General features: G+C 41.3%; 1 protein-coding gene across 1 annotated transcript in view; it reads left to right on the top strand.

Moving 5' to 3' along the window:
- Dlgap5 (DLG associated protein 5) overlaps nucleotides 1-15,178 on the top strand; it is a 33,296-nt gene extending 18,118 nt beyond the window's left edge. Inside the window, exons 12-19 of the mRNA XM_027386546.2 lie at nucleotides 181-341; nucleotides 2,596-2,688; nucleotides 4,730-4,949; nucleotides 7,015-7,201; nucleotides 9,356-9,416; nucleotides 10,506-10,740; nucleotides 11,769-11,815; nucleotides 14,598-15,178. Coding sequence (XP_027242347.1) covers nucleotides 181-341; nucleotides 2,596-2,688; nucleotides 4,730-4,949; nucleotides 7,015-7,201; nucleotides 9,356-9,416; nucleotides 10,506-10,740; nucleotides 11,769-11,815; nucleotides 14,598-14,738 — 1,145 coding nt within the window. The 3' untranslated portion in view covers nucleotides 14,739-15,178. The remainder of the gene's footprint in view (nucleotides 1-180; nucleotides 342-2,595; nucleotides 2,689-4,729; nucleotides 4,950-7,014; nucleotides 7,202-9,355; nucleotides 9,417-10,505; nucleotides 10,741-11,768; nucleotides 11,816-14,597) is intronic.
- Nucleotides 15,179-16,989: the final 1,811 nt, after the last annotated feature.

The raw sequence follows: 16,989 nt of genomic DNA, 5'->3' as shown, positions 1-16,989 counted from the left end.
TGAGCACTGATATTTGTTACTGGTACCTGAAGCAAGGAGCTGGTATTCGTGGCAAAGTGTTTTGGATGGTTATTTCTTGTTTTTCTATAAGAATTTAATTCTACAAGCTGTCAAGATTAGGGGTTAAGTCTCAGTTGGCTGGCCGGCTATAAAGGCCCGTTTTCATTTCTTGTTCTTTAGCCAAAGATCTTATTCGCACAGCAGTTGGTCAAACAAGACTCCTTATTAAGGAACGATTCAAACAGTTTGAAGGACTGGTGGACAACTGTGAATACAAACGAGGTGAAAAAGAGACTACCTGCTCAGATCTGGATGGATTTTGGGATATGGTTAGTTTTCAGGTACGTGTCAGGTTTGCTTCTAACAACAGTGAAATGGGATAATAGTAGCTGTTACCTGCTTGTGATATAATAAGTGAACTATCAGGAGATACCATGTAGGCTGCACTGTCTTCTCCACCATGTTGTTAATGGTCTGTGATAATTCTACATGTGAGGATTGAACCAGTGCAGTTACTGAATTGAGTTGTGTGCCAGGCATTCCTTTTAGAAATGATAAAAAAAAAAAAAAAAAGGCACAAAAAGAGTTGGCCATGGTGGCACATACCTTTAATCCCAGGCAGAGGCAGGTGGATCTGAGTTTGAGGCCAGCCTAGTCTACAGTTCCAGGACAGCCTGGGCTACATAGAGAAACCCTGCCTTCAGGACAAACCAGGCATGGGGAAATGAATGGTTTCCTTAGCAGCTCATAAGTACAGTGTGACAATGTAAAGTAAGCTGTGTGTGGATGGAGGCAATGGTGAGGAGGCTGCGCTTGGGGGAAGAACATTTTCTGCCCTGCTTAGTTGATTTCAGAAGTGAGCCTGTGAGTAGCTGAAGAGATGGACCAGCAGGTAAAGAGCTTCTGCTCCTCTTGCATAGGCCTAGGATTCTGTTCCCGGCATCTGCATCAACTACAGGCAGCTCACAACTAACTGCCTGTAGCTCTGGTTTCAAGGGATCTGACTCCCTCTGATGGCCACCCAATGTATACCTAAGCACACACATATAACATAGACATGTAATAAAGTCAGTCTTTTTTGTTTATTTTGTTTTGTTTGAGATGGGATTTCTCTGTGTAGCTTTGGCTGTCCAGGCTGGCCTGGAACTCATAGAATCTGCCTGCCTCTGTGTCCTGAGTGCTGGGATTAAAAGCATGCGCCACGACTGCCCAACTAAAATAAGGAAAAAGAAGCAAGCAGATCAGCTAGCTGGGTGTGGTGGCATACACCTTTAATCTCATCACTCTGGGAACTATTTCTAAAGAATTTACATTCAGACTTATAAACAATATACAGAAGATTTAAACTGTGCAGAAGGAAATACATAGGTTATGTGCAAATACCACGACATTTTATGTAAGGAATTTTACCTCTCTGGTATATGTGGTGCTAAGGACCTAAACTGGGGCCTTCCCCATGCCAGGCAAGCATTTGGTCTTTAAGGTAAACCTTCTTCCTCATCTCTGGATTTGGATTTGTAGCGTTTACTCCCCTGCCTTCTTCCCCATAAAAAAAAAAAAAAAAAATGAGAAAGAAAGCATGAAATGAACAACAGAATTTAGGAAGTTGGAAAAGATCTGAACAGATGCCTTAGCACAGAATAAAAAGATGGTGATTAATGAAATGGTGAGCTTATACCATGATATCAGCATCATATGCCATCAGACAATTAGCAATTAAAGTAATAAGGTAACAGCTAACCAGACACTCCAAAACACTGACAGTGAATGCTGGTGATCAAGCAACAGGAACTCTGTCATTGCTGGTAACAATGCCAATGATGAGTCCAGGCTAGGAGACAGTTCGATGGTTCCTGGCAAAACTAAACACACCCTGACTCTGTGGTCCCAAAGTCACTGTCCTGAGCTCGTGTTCACCTATGATTTGTGTGCAGTGCGGAGAGCAACACTATTTGTATTTGCCAACACCGGGAGAAAAACAAGATGTCTTAGTGGGGTAATTGACTGTTTTTAAAAGGATTCTGTTTGTATTATGTACTGAGGAAACAGTGGTAGCGAGGCTATCTTTTCTACCACCACAGTGATCAAAACAGTCTGGGAGAGTTGTTCACATGTAACATCTTTTCTGTAGGCTTTGAAAGTTTCTTGATTTGAACATGGTGATTTCAGCTGGATAACCCCAGCGTTTGGGAGGTAGAGGCAGGAGCATCTGGAGTTCAAGTATGTCCTGGACTCTACAGCAAGATGTGGGTCATCCTGGATTAGCATAAGACCCTGCCCCCCACAACACACACACAGGATTTTTTCAATTATTTTATGTCTGTTGGTATGAAGGTGTCAGATCCCCTGGAGCTGGAGTTACAGGCAGTTGTGAGCTGTCATGTGGGTGCTGGGAATTGAACCCAGGTCCTCTGGAAGAACAGCCAGTGTTCTTAACCACTGAGTCATTTCTCTAGCCCCACACACAGAATTTTAAGTTTAAGAACTAACCAGTTCTGAATCGCCATTTTCAGTTTATTTAACAATCATTTTATAGTCACAAAATAGCAGTTTTAACATAGCCTTAATGGGATGAGCTTGTGTTTTTATTCACAGGTAGATGATGTAAACCAAAAATTCAACAACCTGATCAAACTTGAGGAAGCTGAATGGAAAAGCATTAATAATCCAAGCAAAAAAGTCCTCCGGGTAGGTTTGTGCACTTTCTACCCAAATTTCTAGCACAGATTCTTCTCTGATTTTTGTTTTTTAAAAATACTTTTATTTATGTGGGTGGGTGGGGGGTGGTCCAGTTGTGCCATGGAGTACATGTGGAGGGAAGTCAGAGGACCACTTGGAGGCATTGCATTGTTTGTTTTTTTTTTTTCTTTTTTTCTTTTTTCCTCCTCCTTTTTCATCAAAACAGGGTTTCTCTGTGAAACAGTCCTGGCTGTCCTGGCACTCACTCTGTAGACCAGGTTGGTCTGGAACTCACAGAGATCCTCCTGCCTCTGCCTCCCGAGTGCTGGGATTAGAGGCGTGCTATACCAGTGCCTGACAACATTCGTTCTTCCACCATACAAGTTTTGAAAATACATTCTGATTGCCTTCTGGGGAAAAGGCAAGGATATAATCAACAGGAAGTATAAGATGTTAAAGAGAAGAAAATAAGAGATGTGTGATTGAATTGGGGTGCCTCGGTGACTTTTATGTTCCTAGATAGTGAGTAGATGGGCATGGATTTGTTCTGATGGCTACACCTACATCAACATGTGTGGTGTGGCACACTTATAATAACAGCTCTTGGGCTGCAGCAGAATGATTTCCATGAGTCCAAGGCCAAACATGATCTATGTAGCAAGTTTCAAGATAGCCAGGGCTATGTAGCATGACTGTGTCTTACAAAAAAAAATCAGAACAAAACCCTTATATTTATAGGTTTCTTTGTAATTGCAATAGCAGTAGATAATTTGTTTTGTTTATGCTAAATTCCAAGTAGCCCCATGTTAAGCTTTATAGCAGCCTCTTTAGAGGGGTGCTGTATCCACAATTTATGGTTGAAAAATCCAAGACTCCAAAAGACTAAATCATTTGCCCAAGGTTAGTGCTAGATTTCATTCCAGGCTTTCATATTCCACAATTCATGCTCTTACTAGGCAGGCCACATCGACTCACTGTTTACATGCTTTCTGAGGATGCTGTAGAATGATAAGGTTTTACGTGTTGTAAGGTTTTCTATTTTCCTGTTAAACATTTATTAATTAATAAATCATTATAATTAATAAAAATAAATTAATTAAAGCTTTATTAATCTAATAAGAGCACTTGTTGCTCTTGTACACACACAGGGTATCATATAAGAGTTGTAATTCTGCCTGTGATCACCAGATGTCTCTCTCCTTCTACTTTGTTTTAGGCTATAATTTGGTTGGTTGGGGAGACTTTTATAATCCTGGGATTATCCCAGGGCAGTGTGTACCCTAGGCAAGTGCTTTATGACTGAGCTTTACACCAAGCCCTCAAGGCTACTGTTAATCAAATAAAACTAATCTTTTACCTATATTTTGAGAACACAGGTTTAAAACTCTTACACATTTCTGTCAGTCATATTTTCTCTGTTAATCCCTTTTTAAATGTGTTCAGTAGCTAACCTTGATTACACTGAGACCAACCAGCTTGCCTGTTCACACTGTCTTATGGTATGTCCCACCCCTTTAGCTCTTCTCAGTCACAAATCCTGAAAAGCAAAAGCTCAAATTCTGCACATTATTGTCCCGGAGTATCTTTAGTAAAACCATTTCCGTGAACTTTTCCTGTCTCAGAAGGATGACATTGCTATGTCATCAGGTGTATGCCCTATAGTTGTGTGGGTTTTGTTGAGACCAGGTCTCTAGTCCACACTAGGTAGTCCTCTTCCTTTAGCCTCCTAAATGCTCAGATTACAGATGCCAGCCCGGCTTTTTCTAGTGGTCATTTTCATTCAAACCACCATACCACACAAGATGACACTTAGTTGGTGTGGTGATGCCTTTAATCTCAGCTGGTCCTTAGGTTGAAGCAGGTGTGCATTCAAGCTGGGACAACTTTGTCTCAAAATAAGTTGTAATTATAAGGGCTAATGATGGACTTCACTGGTGGAAAGATGTCCTGCCGTGTACAGGGCTCTGGGTTCAGTCCTCAGTACCTAAAGGATCAGGAATAGGAAGAGGATGGTAATGTCACCTTTAATTACTACTATTTCTCTTTGCAGAAAAAAACTGTGCCTGGTCGAACAAATAAAGCAAAACAGGATGATGATGGAAGAATGGCAGCTAGAAACCGTCTAGCTGCCATAAAAAATGCAATGAAAGAGAGACTGAAGCAGGAAGAGTGTGCCCAAGTGGCAGCTATGGAAATGCCAAAGGAAGTTGAGAAAATAGTGTTTGATGCTGGCTTTTTCCGAATTGAGAGTCCTGTTAAATCGTTTTCAGGTTTGTGTTTTTGCAGAGACTTAAGAGAAATATTTGAGCCAAATGAGGGCTTGTATAAAAAGGTGACAATTTTCATGTGAAAAGATGAAGGTGCACTGATTTTTTAGAAAACAGTGTGCTAGCAAGCCCACATGCAAATCCCATTTTGAGAGGCTTGCGTGATAGAACTGGTTTGTACGTGATTTATCTTTGAAGATGATGTTTGTGTTTTCCAAGTGATTTCCATAGCTATACCATGTAATCAATCCCACAGTCTATAAAGTTCTGTGACAAGTTAGATTAGAATTAAGATGCATAAGAAATTGGAACTCCCCTTCCCACTTCCCTGAGCTGTCTTGCTAACTGCAGCCTCTCTGCACATTGGAGACAGGGAGGGAGGGACCTGAGCAACTTTGGTGGAAACCTGTACATCACTGCTCTTCATTTGCTGTTTATTGAGCTTCTTGGGATCAAACTCAAATTTACATAAGCTAGGCAAGCACTTGTCCATTGAGTGATAGTCTCCCCTTTTGAAAATTTCCAGGCTATCCTTGAACTCATGCAGGCCTGGAACTTGCTCTAATCCTCCTGCCTTAGCCTCTGGGGAGGCTGGGGTGTCAGGCTGTACCACCAGCTCCCATTTCACATCACTGTATTCAAATGCTTTTCTGTATGCTACTTGCTTACTCACTCATGTGAGCTCATTCTCTTGCCTCCTGCTAGGGCTATGTGATTCTGGCACCAGCCATTCAAGTGCTGTATAGGGGAAAACTGGTTGTCTCAACAATTTGTCAGTAGTCACTTGTTTCCATGTACTACCTCCCTCTTTTTTTTTTTTCTTTTCGGCTCTATCTGTACAGCAGGATATAGCCTGTGTCTCAACTTTGCCAGGAAATCCTCTGCTTTACAAAATAATCAAAGGAACTTGTTATAATTACTCTTCCAACTGAGGTTTTATTTTTATTTTGTTGTGTTTTCAGGACAGGATTTCTCTGTGTGGCCTTGTTGTCGTGATACTCTCTCTGTAGACCAGGCTGGCCTCAAACTCACAGAGATCCGCCTGCCTCTGCCTCCCAAATGCTGGGATTAAAGGCAGGCGTGGCCATACCTGTCCGGGTGGACACTCTTGACCCAAGCATTCATTTGTTTGAGTTAACTAAGGAGTAGCTCACTTGCTAATTTCATTATACCTTCTAAAATATATTTTTTATGTGTATGGGGTTTTTTTTGTTTTGTTTTTAAGATTTACTTTTTATATATACACACACCAGAAGAGAGCACCAGATCTCATTATAGGTGGTTGTGAGTTATCATGTGGTTGCTAGAAATTGAACTCAGGACCTTTGGAAGAGCAGCCAGTGCTTGTAACCCCTGAGCCATCTCTCCAGCACCTTTTCAAATATTCTTACTATTGTCTCTTGTTGTCAAAGTTGTACCTCTTTTTATTTTTTCAGTTTTAGTGTTTTGTGTATATAGATGCTTTGCCTGCACATTTGTCTGCATCATATGTGTGCCTGGTGCCTGCAGAAGCCAGAAAGAGCAGAAAGAGGGCATCAGATCCCCAGGACCTGGAGTTACAGCTGTTGTGAAATATCATGAGGTGCTGGGAATCAAACCTGGTCCCTTTAGAAGAGCAGCTAGTGTTCTTAACTACTGAATCATCTCTCCAGCCCTGAAGTTGAACCTTTTCAGACCAGGTCTATAACATTATAGGCATGGGATATCTAAGGGGGACACATGATCTAGTGTGATAATTCTCTTTTTCAAAGAGTAGTCCCTGACACTTTGACAAGAGAAGGCCTAGTTAGTAGGATTGTAGGATTTGTGTTGCCTTTCTTTTTTTTTTTTTTTTTTTTTTTTTTTTTTTGTTTTTGATTTTTCGAGACAGGGTTTCTCTGTGTAGCTTTGGAGCCTATTCTGGCACTCGCTCTGGAGACCAAGCTGGCCTCGAACTCACAGAGCTCCACCTGCCTCTACCTCCCAAGTGCTGGGATTAAAGGCGTGCACCACCAATGCCCGGCTGCATTGCCTTTCTGAATGAAAAGTGAAAGACTTTTGCTATGGAGGTTATTTTTTCTTTTTCTAGCACTTTCATCTGAACGTCGTTCTCAGAGATTTGGAGCACCTACGTCTGCCAGCCGAGTCATGCCTGAGAACAGGGCTGGAGGGGACCTTCAAAGACAAAGGATATCATCACTAGAGAATCCTGAACCTCAGAACAGCCAAAGTGAACGTGTCAATAAGACATTGTTTTCAGATATTCTCCAAAGCAGGTATTTCTTTAATGTGTATTACAAGTATAATAGTATTGATATTAACTGTCATTTCACATGTTTAAGCTGGTAAGACATGGCAGACTTCTGTTTTCAATTACATTCCACATATGGTGGCTGGAGAGATGACTCAGAGGTAAAGAGCACCGACTGCTCTTCCAGGGGTCCTGAGTTCAATTCCCAGCAACCACATGGTGGCTCACAACCATCCGTTATGAGATCTGGTGCCTTCTTCTGGTGTGCAGATATACATGGAAGCAGAATGTTGTATACATAATAAATAAATAAAATCTTTATTTAAAAATCCCTCATATGACCTGTAACATGCAGGCAAGACTTACTCTTCTTTAACTAAGGAAACAGACTTAAGATTTCAGTTTGGAAGCAAGTGTAGTGGTGACAATCCTGACCACTCAGGAGACTGAGGTGGAAGAATGATTTAACCAGGGGTTTGAGACCAGCCTTAGCGACACAGTCAGTCTTAAACAAAAGAAAGGAGAAAGATCTGAGTTGATAAGTGGTCACATTTAGATTGGCAGAGTGTGTGGTGCAGGACACCAGAGAGAAAAGCCTTGTGGTGTCCTCTGCTGCTTAGCAGAGCCGAGCTCAAAACCAACCACATGACTGGCTAGCTGTGAAAACTTGGGACAAGTTAGTTAACTGAGCTTCACTCTCCTCGTCCCCAGAGCAGGAGCGCTGATGACACCCTGCTGCTTCTGTGGTGCTTGAGAGGCACATGCTTCCATACCAGTCTTTGTAGACATCACTTTAGGTTAACTAGTGTCCTCCCTTACCACAGCCATGTCAGGTACTGCGTGAAGAATGTTTAACTGGATCCATTCTTTATACAGTGTCACCTCTCCACAAATGCATCAGAAGAACCTCATCTGACCTTATTTATCGTTCATGTGTGTGGGTGCCCACAGACCAGAAGATGATTTTAGGTTTCCTGGAGCCTGGGTTATAAGCAACTGTAAGCTGACCAACATGGGAGCCAAACTCCCATATTCTGTAAGAATAGCAAATGCCATCTCTCTACAGGAGAATTTATTTTAAAGATTTTTTTGAGACAGGGTTTCTCTGTGTAGCCCTGGCTGTCCTTGAACTCTATGTAGACCAGACTATCCTCGAACTCACAGAGATCTGCCTGCTTCTGCCTCCCAAATGCTGGGATTAAAGGCCTGAGCCACCACAGCCCTATGAGAATATTTTTAAAACAAACGTTCAAGGTATTGAAATTAACATTCTGTTTATTCACTTTGAATGTATAGATTCATACATGCATGCCATGGTGTGTGGAGGTCAGAGAACAACTTTTCAGCAATCACTTCTCTCCTCCCAACATGTTCCAGGGGTTGAACTCAGGTCATCAGGCTTGATGTCAGGGAACCATCTTGTGGGTCTCCAAAGAGATTATGACGACAGATAAATTTTCTTAATTTGTTTTTTTTATAACGTACAAAAGAATGAGTTTTGTTATGGCAGTCTCAGCTTTTTGTGATGTGTGTGTGCACACTGGGATTAACACAGAGCCTCATACATGCTAGGCAAGTACTCTGCCAGGCCTATACTTTGTTCTTTTAAATTACATTTTTATTTATATATGTTGGTTTTGAATGTGGCCACATACATACCCAGATCTGGTCTAAACTTAAGTTTATGATTAGAATATATTGAATTGTACTATCAAGTAAATGTAGCCGACTTGCAGGCATCGTGACATGTCTATAGGAAGCTGAGGGAGGAACATTGAGAAGCCAACCTGGGTTACATAGCAAGACTCTTTCACACAAAACAAAGTGAATCTGTTACACAGTAATTGAGTTGCTTTGCTTCAGAAGTCAGTTTCATCTTGACCTTTCCTTAGTTATGTGGCTCTGGATTTGGCTATGATTTAGCCTTACAGATGAAGCCGTATTAGCCTGAGTGATTGGCATGGGAAGGGACCTGTGAGCTTTCAGGGGAAGAACTTATCATGTTTATGGCCATTATACAATAACTGTAATTCAGTCTGTACAGATCAAGCAGGCTCCTAGGCCAGGCTCTATCTCTGACCTCGTTATGCAGACTAGCACCCTGCATGAAGGACAGACTCAAAGCATGGGCTAAATGACTGTAATAAGACTATTAGTGTGTGACCACTGTTTGTTTCAGGTCCAGTCTAGTGGAAGACACTTCGTATCCTGGAGAACAGGATTCAAGTGCCAGAGACCATGTAAGTCCTATTCTGGGATGGCAATAGGTAGCTAGCCAAGGGTGTCATCTGTTTATGTCAGACAGGAAGTCACTCAAAGAAAGGAAGAAAAAGTAACAAAACTTCTTTTGGAAGGCTAAGTGAATTGTGCAAAGTCATCATTCTCATTTGAATGACCGTTGGGTTCCTTGAAACATAGTCTCTTTGTATTCTTCAGGCCACAGCAACATGAATATAGAACCAGTGAACTGGAGCAAGGGTCACAATCTTTGGCCTCTTTTAAATATTTTTAAATTATTTTATGTATGAATATTTTGCCTGCATATGTATATCTATACACTGTGTGCTTGTAGTACCTGTAGGATAAGAAATCGGTGTCAAACCTCCTGGGCGTGGAATTACAGAAGATTCTGAGCTGCCATGTGGGTCCTAGGAGTCATACTCGGATCCTCTGGAAGAGCATCCAGTGCTCTTAACCTTTGAGCCATCTCTTGCTCTGTCCTCTGTTTTTTGAACTGAACTTGATGGTAACGTAGCTATACACATCTATGTGTTAGGTCTGCCTTCTTTTACTGTGTAGACCTAACAGGCTTGAACTGGACCCATCTTGCCCCAGCGTCCTAACTAACACTGTAGTCTTGTGCCACCAGGCCCAGTTTGCTCTTGTAATTTACTTTCCTTTCACAAAAACATTTGCCAATCTTTAAGCTGAATGTAGGTGTGTGCTAAGAAGCTTGCCTTCGTTCCTATTATTAGTTCTTTGAGATGTGACACAAGACAGTAGGATTCATGGTGTTCTTTAGACTTTTTGTGTGGTTTGTTGTTTTTGATGTTATTGTTTTGAGATGTGGTTTCTCTGTGTAACCCTGGCTGCCTTGGAACTCTATGTAGACCGGACTGGCCTCGAACTCAGAGAGAGCTGCCTGCCTACCTCGGCCTCCCTCTCCTGAAGTTCTTATATTAGGCTTGTGCCACCACCGCCCAGCATTCTTTAATCCTTTTAATATGTCAGTCTTCTGCTTTTCGTATGTTTCATAGCAGTAAGACTTTTTTTAAAATTTGTTCCAATTATGGGTAATTGGAATCTATGATGTCCATTTTGACCTCCAGGATGTAAATGAGATAAGTGTCAAGATGGATTGTTTCCCTGAAGAAATGATGGATTTGCCTCTTCCTGCTGGTGGAGCTACGGATGCTACTGTGGAGAAGGAAGCGCCTTCCGATGCGGAAGGCATGGAACTACTCTCTAAAGTCCCCTCCCAAGATGTGCTGATGAGTAATCCTGAGAAAAACTCCCCCTCACCAAGTGCCTCCTCACAGGAAGAAGCCGAAGTGTCCCAGTCAGGTAAAGTCTTCTCAGATGATACAGGATTCTGAGACCCAGTGTCTCGTGATGAAGGTTAAGGTGTTAGAGGCTCACTGTAAATATCATACAAACTAGTTTCAAAATTCTTTGTTCTTCATAATCCTGGCAAAAGAGGAGAGACAGGAGGCTTACTCCTAGTTCATGTCCACTTGTCCTACAAGGTGTTCCAAGACTACAAGAGCAATACAGTGAGACCCTGTCTCAAAACAAAAGCCAAAGAAAGAGTATCCTGCTTCTAACCTGAGGCTTGAGAGACTGATCCACGCTGGAGATGAGGGGCATTTGGTATTAGACCTGTTTGGGGTCCTCACAGTCAGAAAAATGCCAACAGTTCTCTTCTTCAGCCCATTATCCCCAAAGCTGTCTTCTATCTTCTGTGTTGTGATTGTTCTGTAAATGGGCCTGGACATCACTCACATTTGTGTTACAGTAGAATAATGAGGGAGTAGTCTCCCTTGCTGTCCTCAGTCTGCCGGAGACTCAGGTAAAGTGTTGCAGCTGTGCAGACATTTCATGTCTTCTCTTGGACTTTTGTGTGAGACATGATCTCGCTATGTAGTCCCGGCTGGCCTGAAACTGTCCAGGACCTCATGTAGATCTGCCTCTGCCTCCCCCAGTCTCCTAAGTACTGGGGTTGGAGCTGTATGCCTCCACACTGGCCTCTGTTCTTCATCAGCATCTTTGGGGTACAAAATGTGGTGCTTTCTTATACAGGACCCTATACTCTTTTTGCTTTGTTTTTCAAGAAGGGATTTCTCTGTGTAGCCCTGGTTGTCCCGGAACTCACTTTGTAGACCAGGCTGGCCTCAAACTCACAGAGATCTGCCTGCCTCTGCCTCCTGAGTGCTGGGATTAAAGGAGTGCATTAAAACGTCACATAGACAGGCATAGTTTTGTTTTAGCATTTGATTGTAGTTTTTCCTATCTTTTAAAGCTTTGCCCATTTGTAACAACCCTTGTTTAAACAACAAAATATTGTTTAAAAAGTATTTTCCCTTGTTTTCCAGTACCATTACATAGACGGCTCACTTCTGAACATTACCTTCTTGATCCAGTAAGTTTTCATCTTAATTTGGCAAGTTTCTATATAATCTAGATTTGTGAGATTGTAAAGTCTTTGTGGTTTTATCTTTATTTATGGTTACTGTGTGGGGACAAGCATGTCACAGCTTGTGTATGGAGGTCAGAGAACAACTTTCAGAAGTTAGTTCTCTCCTTCTGATGGGTTTCCAGGAGTGGAACTCGAGTTGTCAGCCAGCCTTTTACATGCTGAGACCTGTCACCCATCCTGATTTTGTTTGGTTTCAAAATAGGGTCTTGTTATGAAGACCAAGCTAGCCTCTTAACTCTCCCTCTCTGATACTGAGATTACAGTTTCTTGTATGAAATGAAAATTGCTTACTTTTCAACTTGTGTGCAAGATTTAAAATGTATGTCTTGCCATTATCTGTGTGTATGTTGAACTGTATACATTATCTATTGTTCTAAACTGGGAAAGGGCTGGAAGGCACAGCTGTAATGGCTGCTCTCCCTGAGCACCTGGGCTCAGGTCCCAGCACCCACATGGCAGCACACAACCATCTGTAACTACAGTTTCAGAGTATCCAACACCCTCTTCTGGCCTTTATTGGCAGAGCACCCACTCACATAAAATACATATATTTTTAAATTTTTAATTGAGAAAGTGCTTCCATACTTATATACTCTGTCTTAAACCCTGACATGCATTTTGCTATTCAAATCTGATAGGACAAATTGGCTGAAAACTTATCTAGTGGTTGGCTTGAATTCTGCCAGATGTTTCTAAGTAATGCAAGTTTTTATAATAAAGTATGAAAAAAAGAACGCCTGTAATCCCAGCACTCAGGAGGGAGAGGCAAATGGATTTCTTGAGTTTGAGGCCTGCCTGGTCTAGAGATCAAGTTCCAGGACAGCCAGGACTACAAGAAAAAAGAGAAAATAAGCATGAGACTGCTGCTTCTCTGAAAAGCACAGTTGGGCATTAGCTGTCCCATCTCAGCCCTCCTTGGTTATTTTCACCCTAATCCTTTGGATTTATGCTCTGCTATGTTATTTTTAAGCTGCCAGACTTTACCTTTAGTAATCTCTTATAAGTTTAGTTCAAACATTAGTTAGCCCTTCTGAAGTCTTCCTGTAACAGTTCTCTTCTCTCCCATATTAATTTAATGTAGACATGGGCTTCTAGTCATACCATAATGTATATATTTAGTTTCTCACTAAGAGCACAATATGAACTTTTTACTTCTAAAATACACCATCATTTCATAAATTGATTCGGTAACCATAAACTCATTCATTCTCTGACTGACACTGGTATTGATGGTATTGACATGAACATCATAGTTCTCTTTCTACTGAGAGGACAGTGACCTTTAGCCTATCTCTAGACATTGTCATTGATCTGGAACAAGACTTTGTCACCTGTCCTTCATCCAGTGAGTCTAATGTAGCTGGGGGTAACACTGTAAATGGAGTTCTTAATTGGTATAAATAATAAAAACTTGGAGTCAGATGTAGAGGAAAATGCTGAGAGATCAGAGAGAAGGAACAAGCCAAAGCCACCTTTACCTCCTTTATCTCATTATCTTCCCAGTGGAAAGAGAGCAAGTTCCTGCTTCTTCCCACTTATGTGCTCTCTGCCCAGCCGTCTCACTTCCTGTGTGTCTGTGCAGACCTCCTGACCTCCATGGTTAGCTAGTGGCGAGCTCCATCCTCTGATCTTCAGACAAGCTTTATTTGTACAAGCAAGATATCCCCACATAACACCATTGGCCTACTGACTTTCCATGAAAGATTGTAGCACCAGCTGCTACAGTGAATCAGGAAATGGCTTCCGTTTGCTAATCTTGAATATCAGACTATAAGAAATTCACCATTCTGGCAAGATGTGCCCAGCGTAACCACCCAGATTCAGTGCTCAGAATTCACATGGTGGAAGGAGTAAACCAATTCCTGCAAGTCGTTCTGTGACCTCCTTGCTCTTGTGTGTATGCTCTTGCATGCACTCATGAAATAAATGTTAAAAATAAACAAGAAATCCACTAAAGGAAATGTAGACTTAAGTAGCAGCAGATACATTTATTCCCTAAACCAATAATTATTAAGGCATCTTTGTCTCAACTTTGTTAATCTTGTAAATATACTGTCTTTGGTCCAGCCCTGTGTTGCCCTGTGTCTCAGGAGCAGAGCTTGACCTCAGCCTTCCTAACTCATAAACTGAAGCTTAGATCAAATTCAGCAATGTAAGGCTAATTTGTATAGCAGACCTGATTTAATCCTATTCTTGGGTCTCTGATTAGGTCTCAATATATTAGTAAAACTGAAAGTCATTCTGTTTTTGACATATGTAATATGATTAGAGGTGCTTTGAGTCTGTCTGTTGCCCAAATTAGTGCTTGCCAAATAGCATCATTTGAAGCTGAAGTAGGGCTTGACTGGGGCAATTAAAAAGATCCCAGTAGGATCACACATGGTAGAAGACCCATAAGTGCTGTTTCGTGGTTTAGGATTTGTGGCACACCCCTTTAATCCCAGCACACAGGCGGCCGGGGCAGGCAGGTCTCAGAATTCAAGGACAGCCTGGTCTACAGAGCAAGTTCCAGGACAGCCAGGGCTACACAGAGAAACCTTGTGTCAAAAAATAAAACAAATTTTTTTTTTTAAGATTGCTTTACATTAGGTCTTATGTTTTTAATAATTTCATTGTTACATAGGGAAACTTATTCTTCAGCACTCAGTTAACTGGCAGTACAGAAAGTTTATTTGGGACAACTCTTGATGGTGGATTCAATGACATCTCTGAATTTGTTCTTTAGCCAGCCCTAAGCAGCACCAATCCCTGCACACAGTTGGAGACCAGACAGCAAAATCGTGCCAGATACATGTCCTTTGGTGGTGACCTCATCGTCTTCTCACCTCTGAGACCCGGAAGTAAAGAGCACCAGGAGAGTTTTTAACTTAAAAGTAATTCCAAACATTTTTTTCTTCATGTCATTCTCTGATACATTATTTAATTGTTGGAAATTTTGAAAATATATGTTAGTATTCACTTCTGTTTGGTCTATTTATATTGTATTACATAATTTTTAATAGTGTTTATTAAGACACTTTTGAGATACTGTAAAAACTGCAGGGTTTGTAAAATATTAAATGAGAAACAAATATTTGCATCTGTGGCATGCTCATTTATACCTATTCATTTGAGCCCCTGTGTCTGTTGACAGCAAATAGCTTTGATTTCCTTTGTTCCTTTAGATGATGTTTTCTGGATCATGAAGTCTATTGTTACAGATCAATCCTTGCTGCCTCTAGTATTTGTCTCTTTAACAGAACCAGTTACCATTGACAAGGTTGGAGGGGGCATGAACCTTAAATAAACTTTTACAGAATGCCGTGAGCTGCCTCATGTTGATGCTGGAATCTGAGTCCTCTGGAAAGAGCAGTGTGCACTCTTAACTAAGTCATCAGTCCAACCCTATTCTTTTATAAACTCTTAGCTTTGTGATTATAAACACAGTGCTAACTCAGGAGGGAGACAGCTCAGCAGATAAAGGCACTTCATGTTGTGGCATATGCTACCTCTTCTGCATGCATGCATGCATGCATGCATGCATACATACATACATACATACATACATACATACATACATACATACATACATACAATAGAAAATAAATACAAAACACAGTGTTCCAAACGACAGCACTAACAAATGCTAATAGCCAGGGTTGCATTGTTATTTTGGTGTGAGTGTGAGCCGAGGATTGCAAGAAGACATTAAGTAATAGGAACCTTGTGGATTGTCTCTTAAGACTAGACATTTACAAGAGAAAGCTCAATCTACTTTTGATATCAGAAGTAGATGTGTTTGGCATTTGGGAAGATGGTGTTTGTTATGAAGCCCAAGCAATTTAGTGGAAGGTTACATAAAGTGTTTGCATAAAAGAATGTTCATAGAATGCCCCCTTTACCAAAAGATGAAGATTAATTTAACAGCCCACTAATGTGTAGTGTAAACTTTGTTGTCAGCCATCAGCTCCCAAATAATGACACAGAGACTTTTTAATTATGGAAGTTTGGCCATTAGCATGCCTGATCAAACTAGCTCTTATAACTTAACCTATGTTCTGCCATGTGGTATTACCTCATCTCTATACTGCCCATCTTGCCTCAGGGCAATTGAGATTGCTTGATGGGTAAGGGTGCCAAGCCCTTACCTGAGGTTGATGCATGGAACCTTCATGGTAGAAGGAGAGACCCAGCTCTCTTCGTGTTCTTGTTCCTTCAGATGTTGATTTTAAGTGCTTGCCTTTTTTTTTTTTTTTTTTTTTAAATGACCTGCCTTCATGAACACCAGAAGAGGGAATCAGATTCCATTACAGATGGTGGTGAGCCACCATGTGGGTGCTAGGAATTGAACTCAACCTCTGGAAGAGCAGCTGGTGCTCTTAACCACTGAGCCATTTCTCCGGTGCTTACCTTTACAAACCTTTTGATTTCTGTTCTTCCTGGGACATCAGCTTGTGACAATTGCCAGTTTAAATTATTTGAGAAGATAGCATTGTAGAACAGACAATTCTGACATTTCCCTAATCTTTCAGCTTGTTGATGATAGGAAAGATAGGCACTTTTGGTAGGAGAAAAAGAATATGAAAACCTGGGCTGGAGAGATGGCTCAGAGGTTAAGAGCACTGACTGCTCTTCCAGAGGTCCTGAGTTCAATTCCCAGCAACCACATGGTGGCTCACAACTGTCTGTAACTTCACTTCCAGGGGATCCAGCACCCTCACACAGACATATATGAAGGCAAAACACCAATGTACATAAAAATTTAAAAATCAGGATGACTTACTAATATATAGTTTTCTTTACACTACTTACATTGTTCCAGCTCAAAGTGCATATAAAGACAAGCAGCTAGAGCATGCCGTGGTTTAAGTGAGATGCAAGTCCGGGGCCTGAATGTGCAACTCAACCATCCTTTCTGGAAAAAAATGGGTATGGGGGGTGCTAGAGAGATGACTCAGCAGCAAAGAGCGTGAACTACTTTTGCAGAGGACCTCTCACCTGTGAGCAGGCATCTGCACACACAAACACACAGTTTAAAGGGCAGGGCATATGTGACTCAGTCAGAGAGGACACTTGGCTAGCATTCACAGGTCCTAAGATTTGATATCTAATATCAGAAAACAAACAAAAAACAGGTA

Source organism: Cricetulus griseus (assembly GCF_003668045.3).
Source record: "Cricetulus griseus strain 17A/GY chromosome 1 unlocalized genomic scaffold, alternate assembly CriGri-PICRH-1.0 chr1_1, whole genome shotgun sequence".
NCBI classification, from domain to species: Eukaryota; Metazoa; Chordata; class Mammalia; order Rodentia; family Cricetidae; genus Cricetulus; species Cricetulus griseus.
The sequence above is the reverse complement of the archived record's forward strand: the minus strand, read 5'-3'. Positions and strand labels throughout refer to the sequence as shown.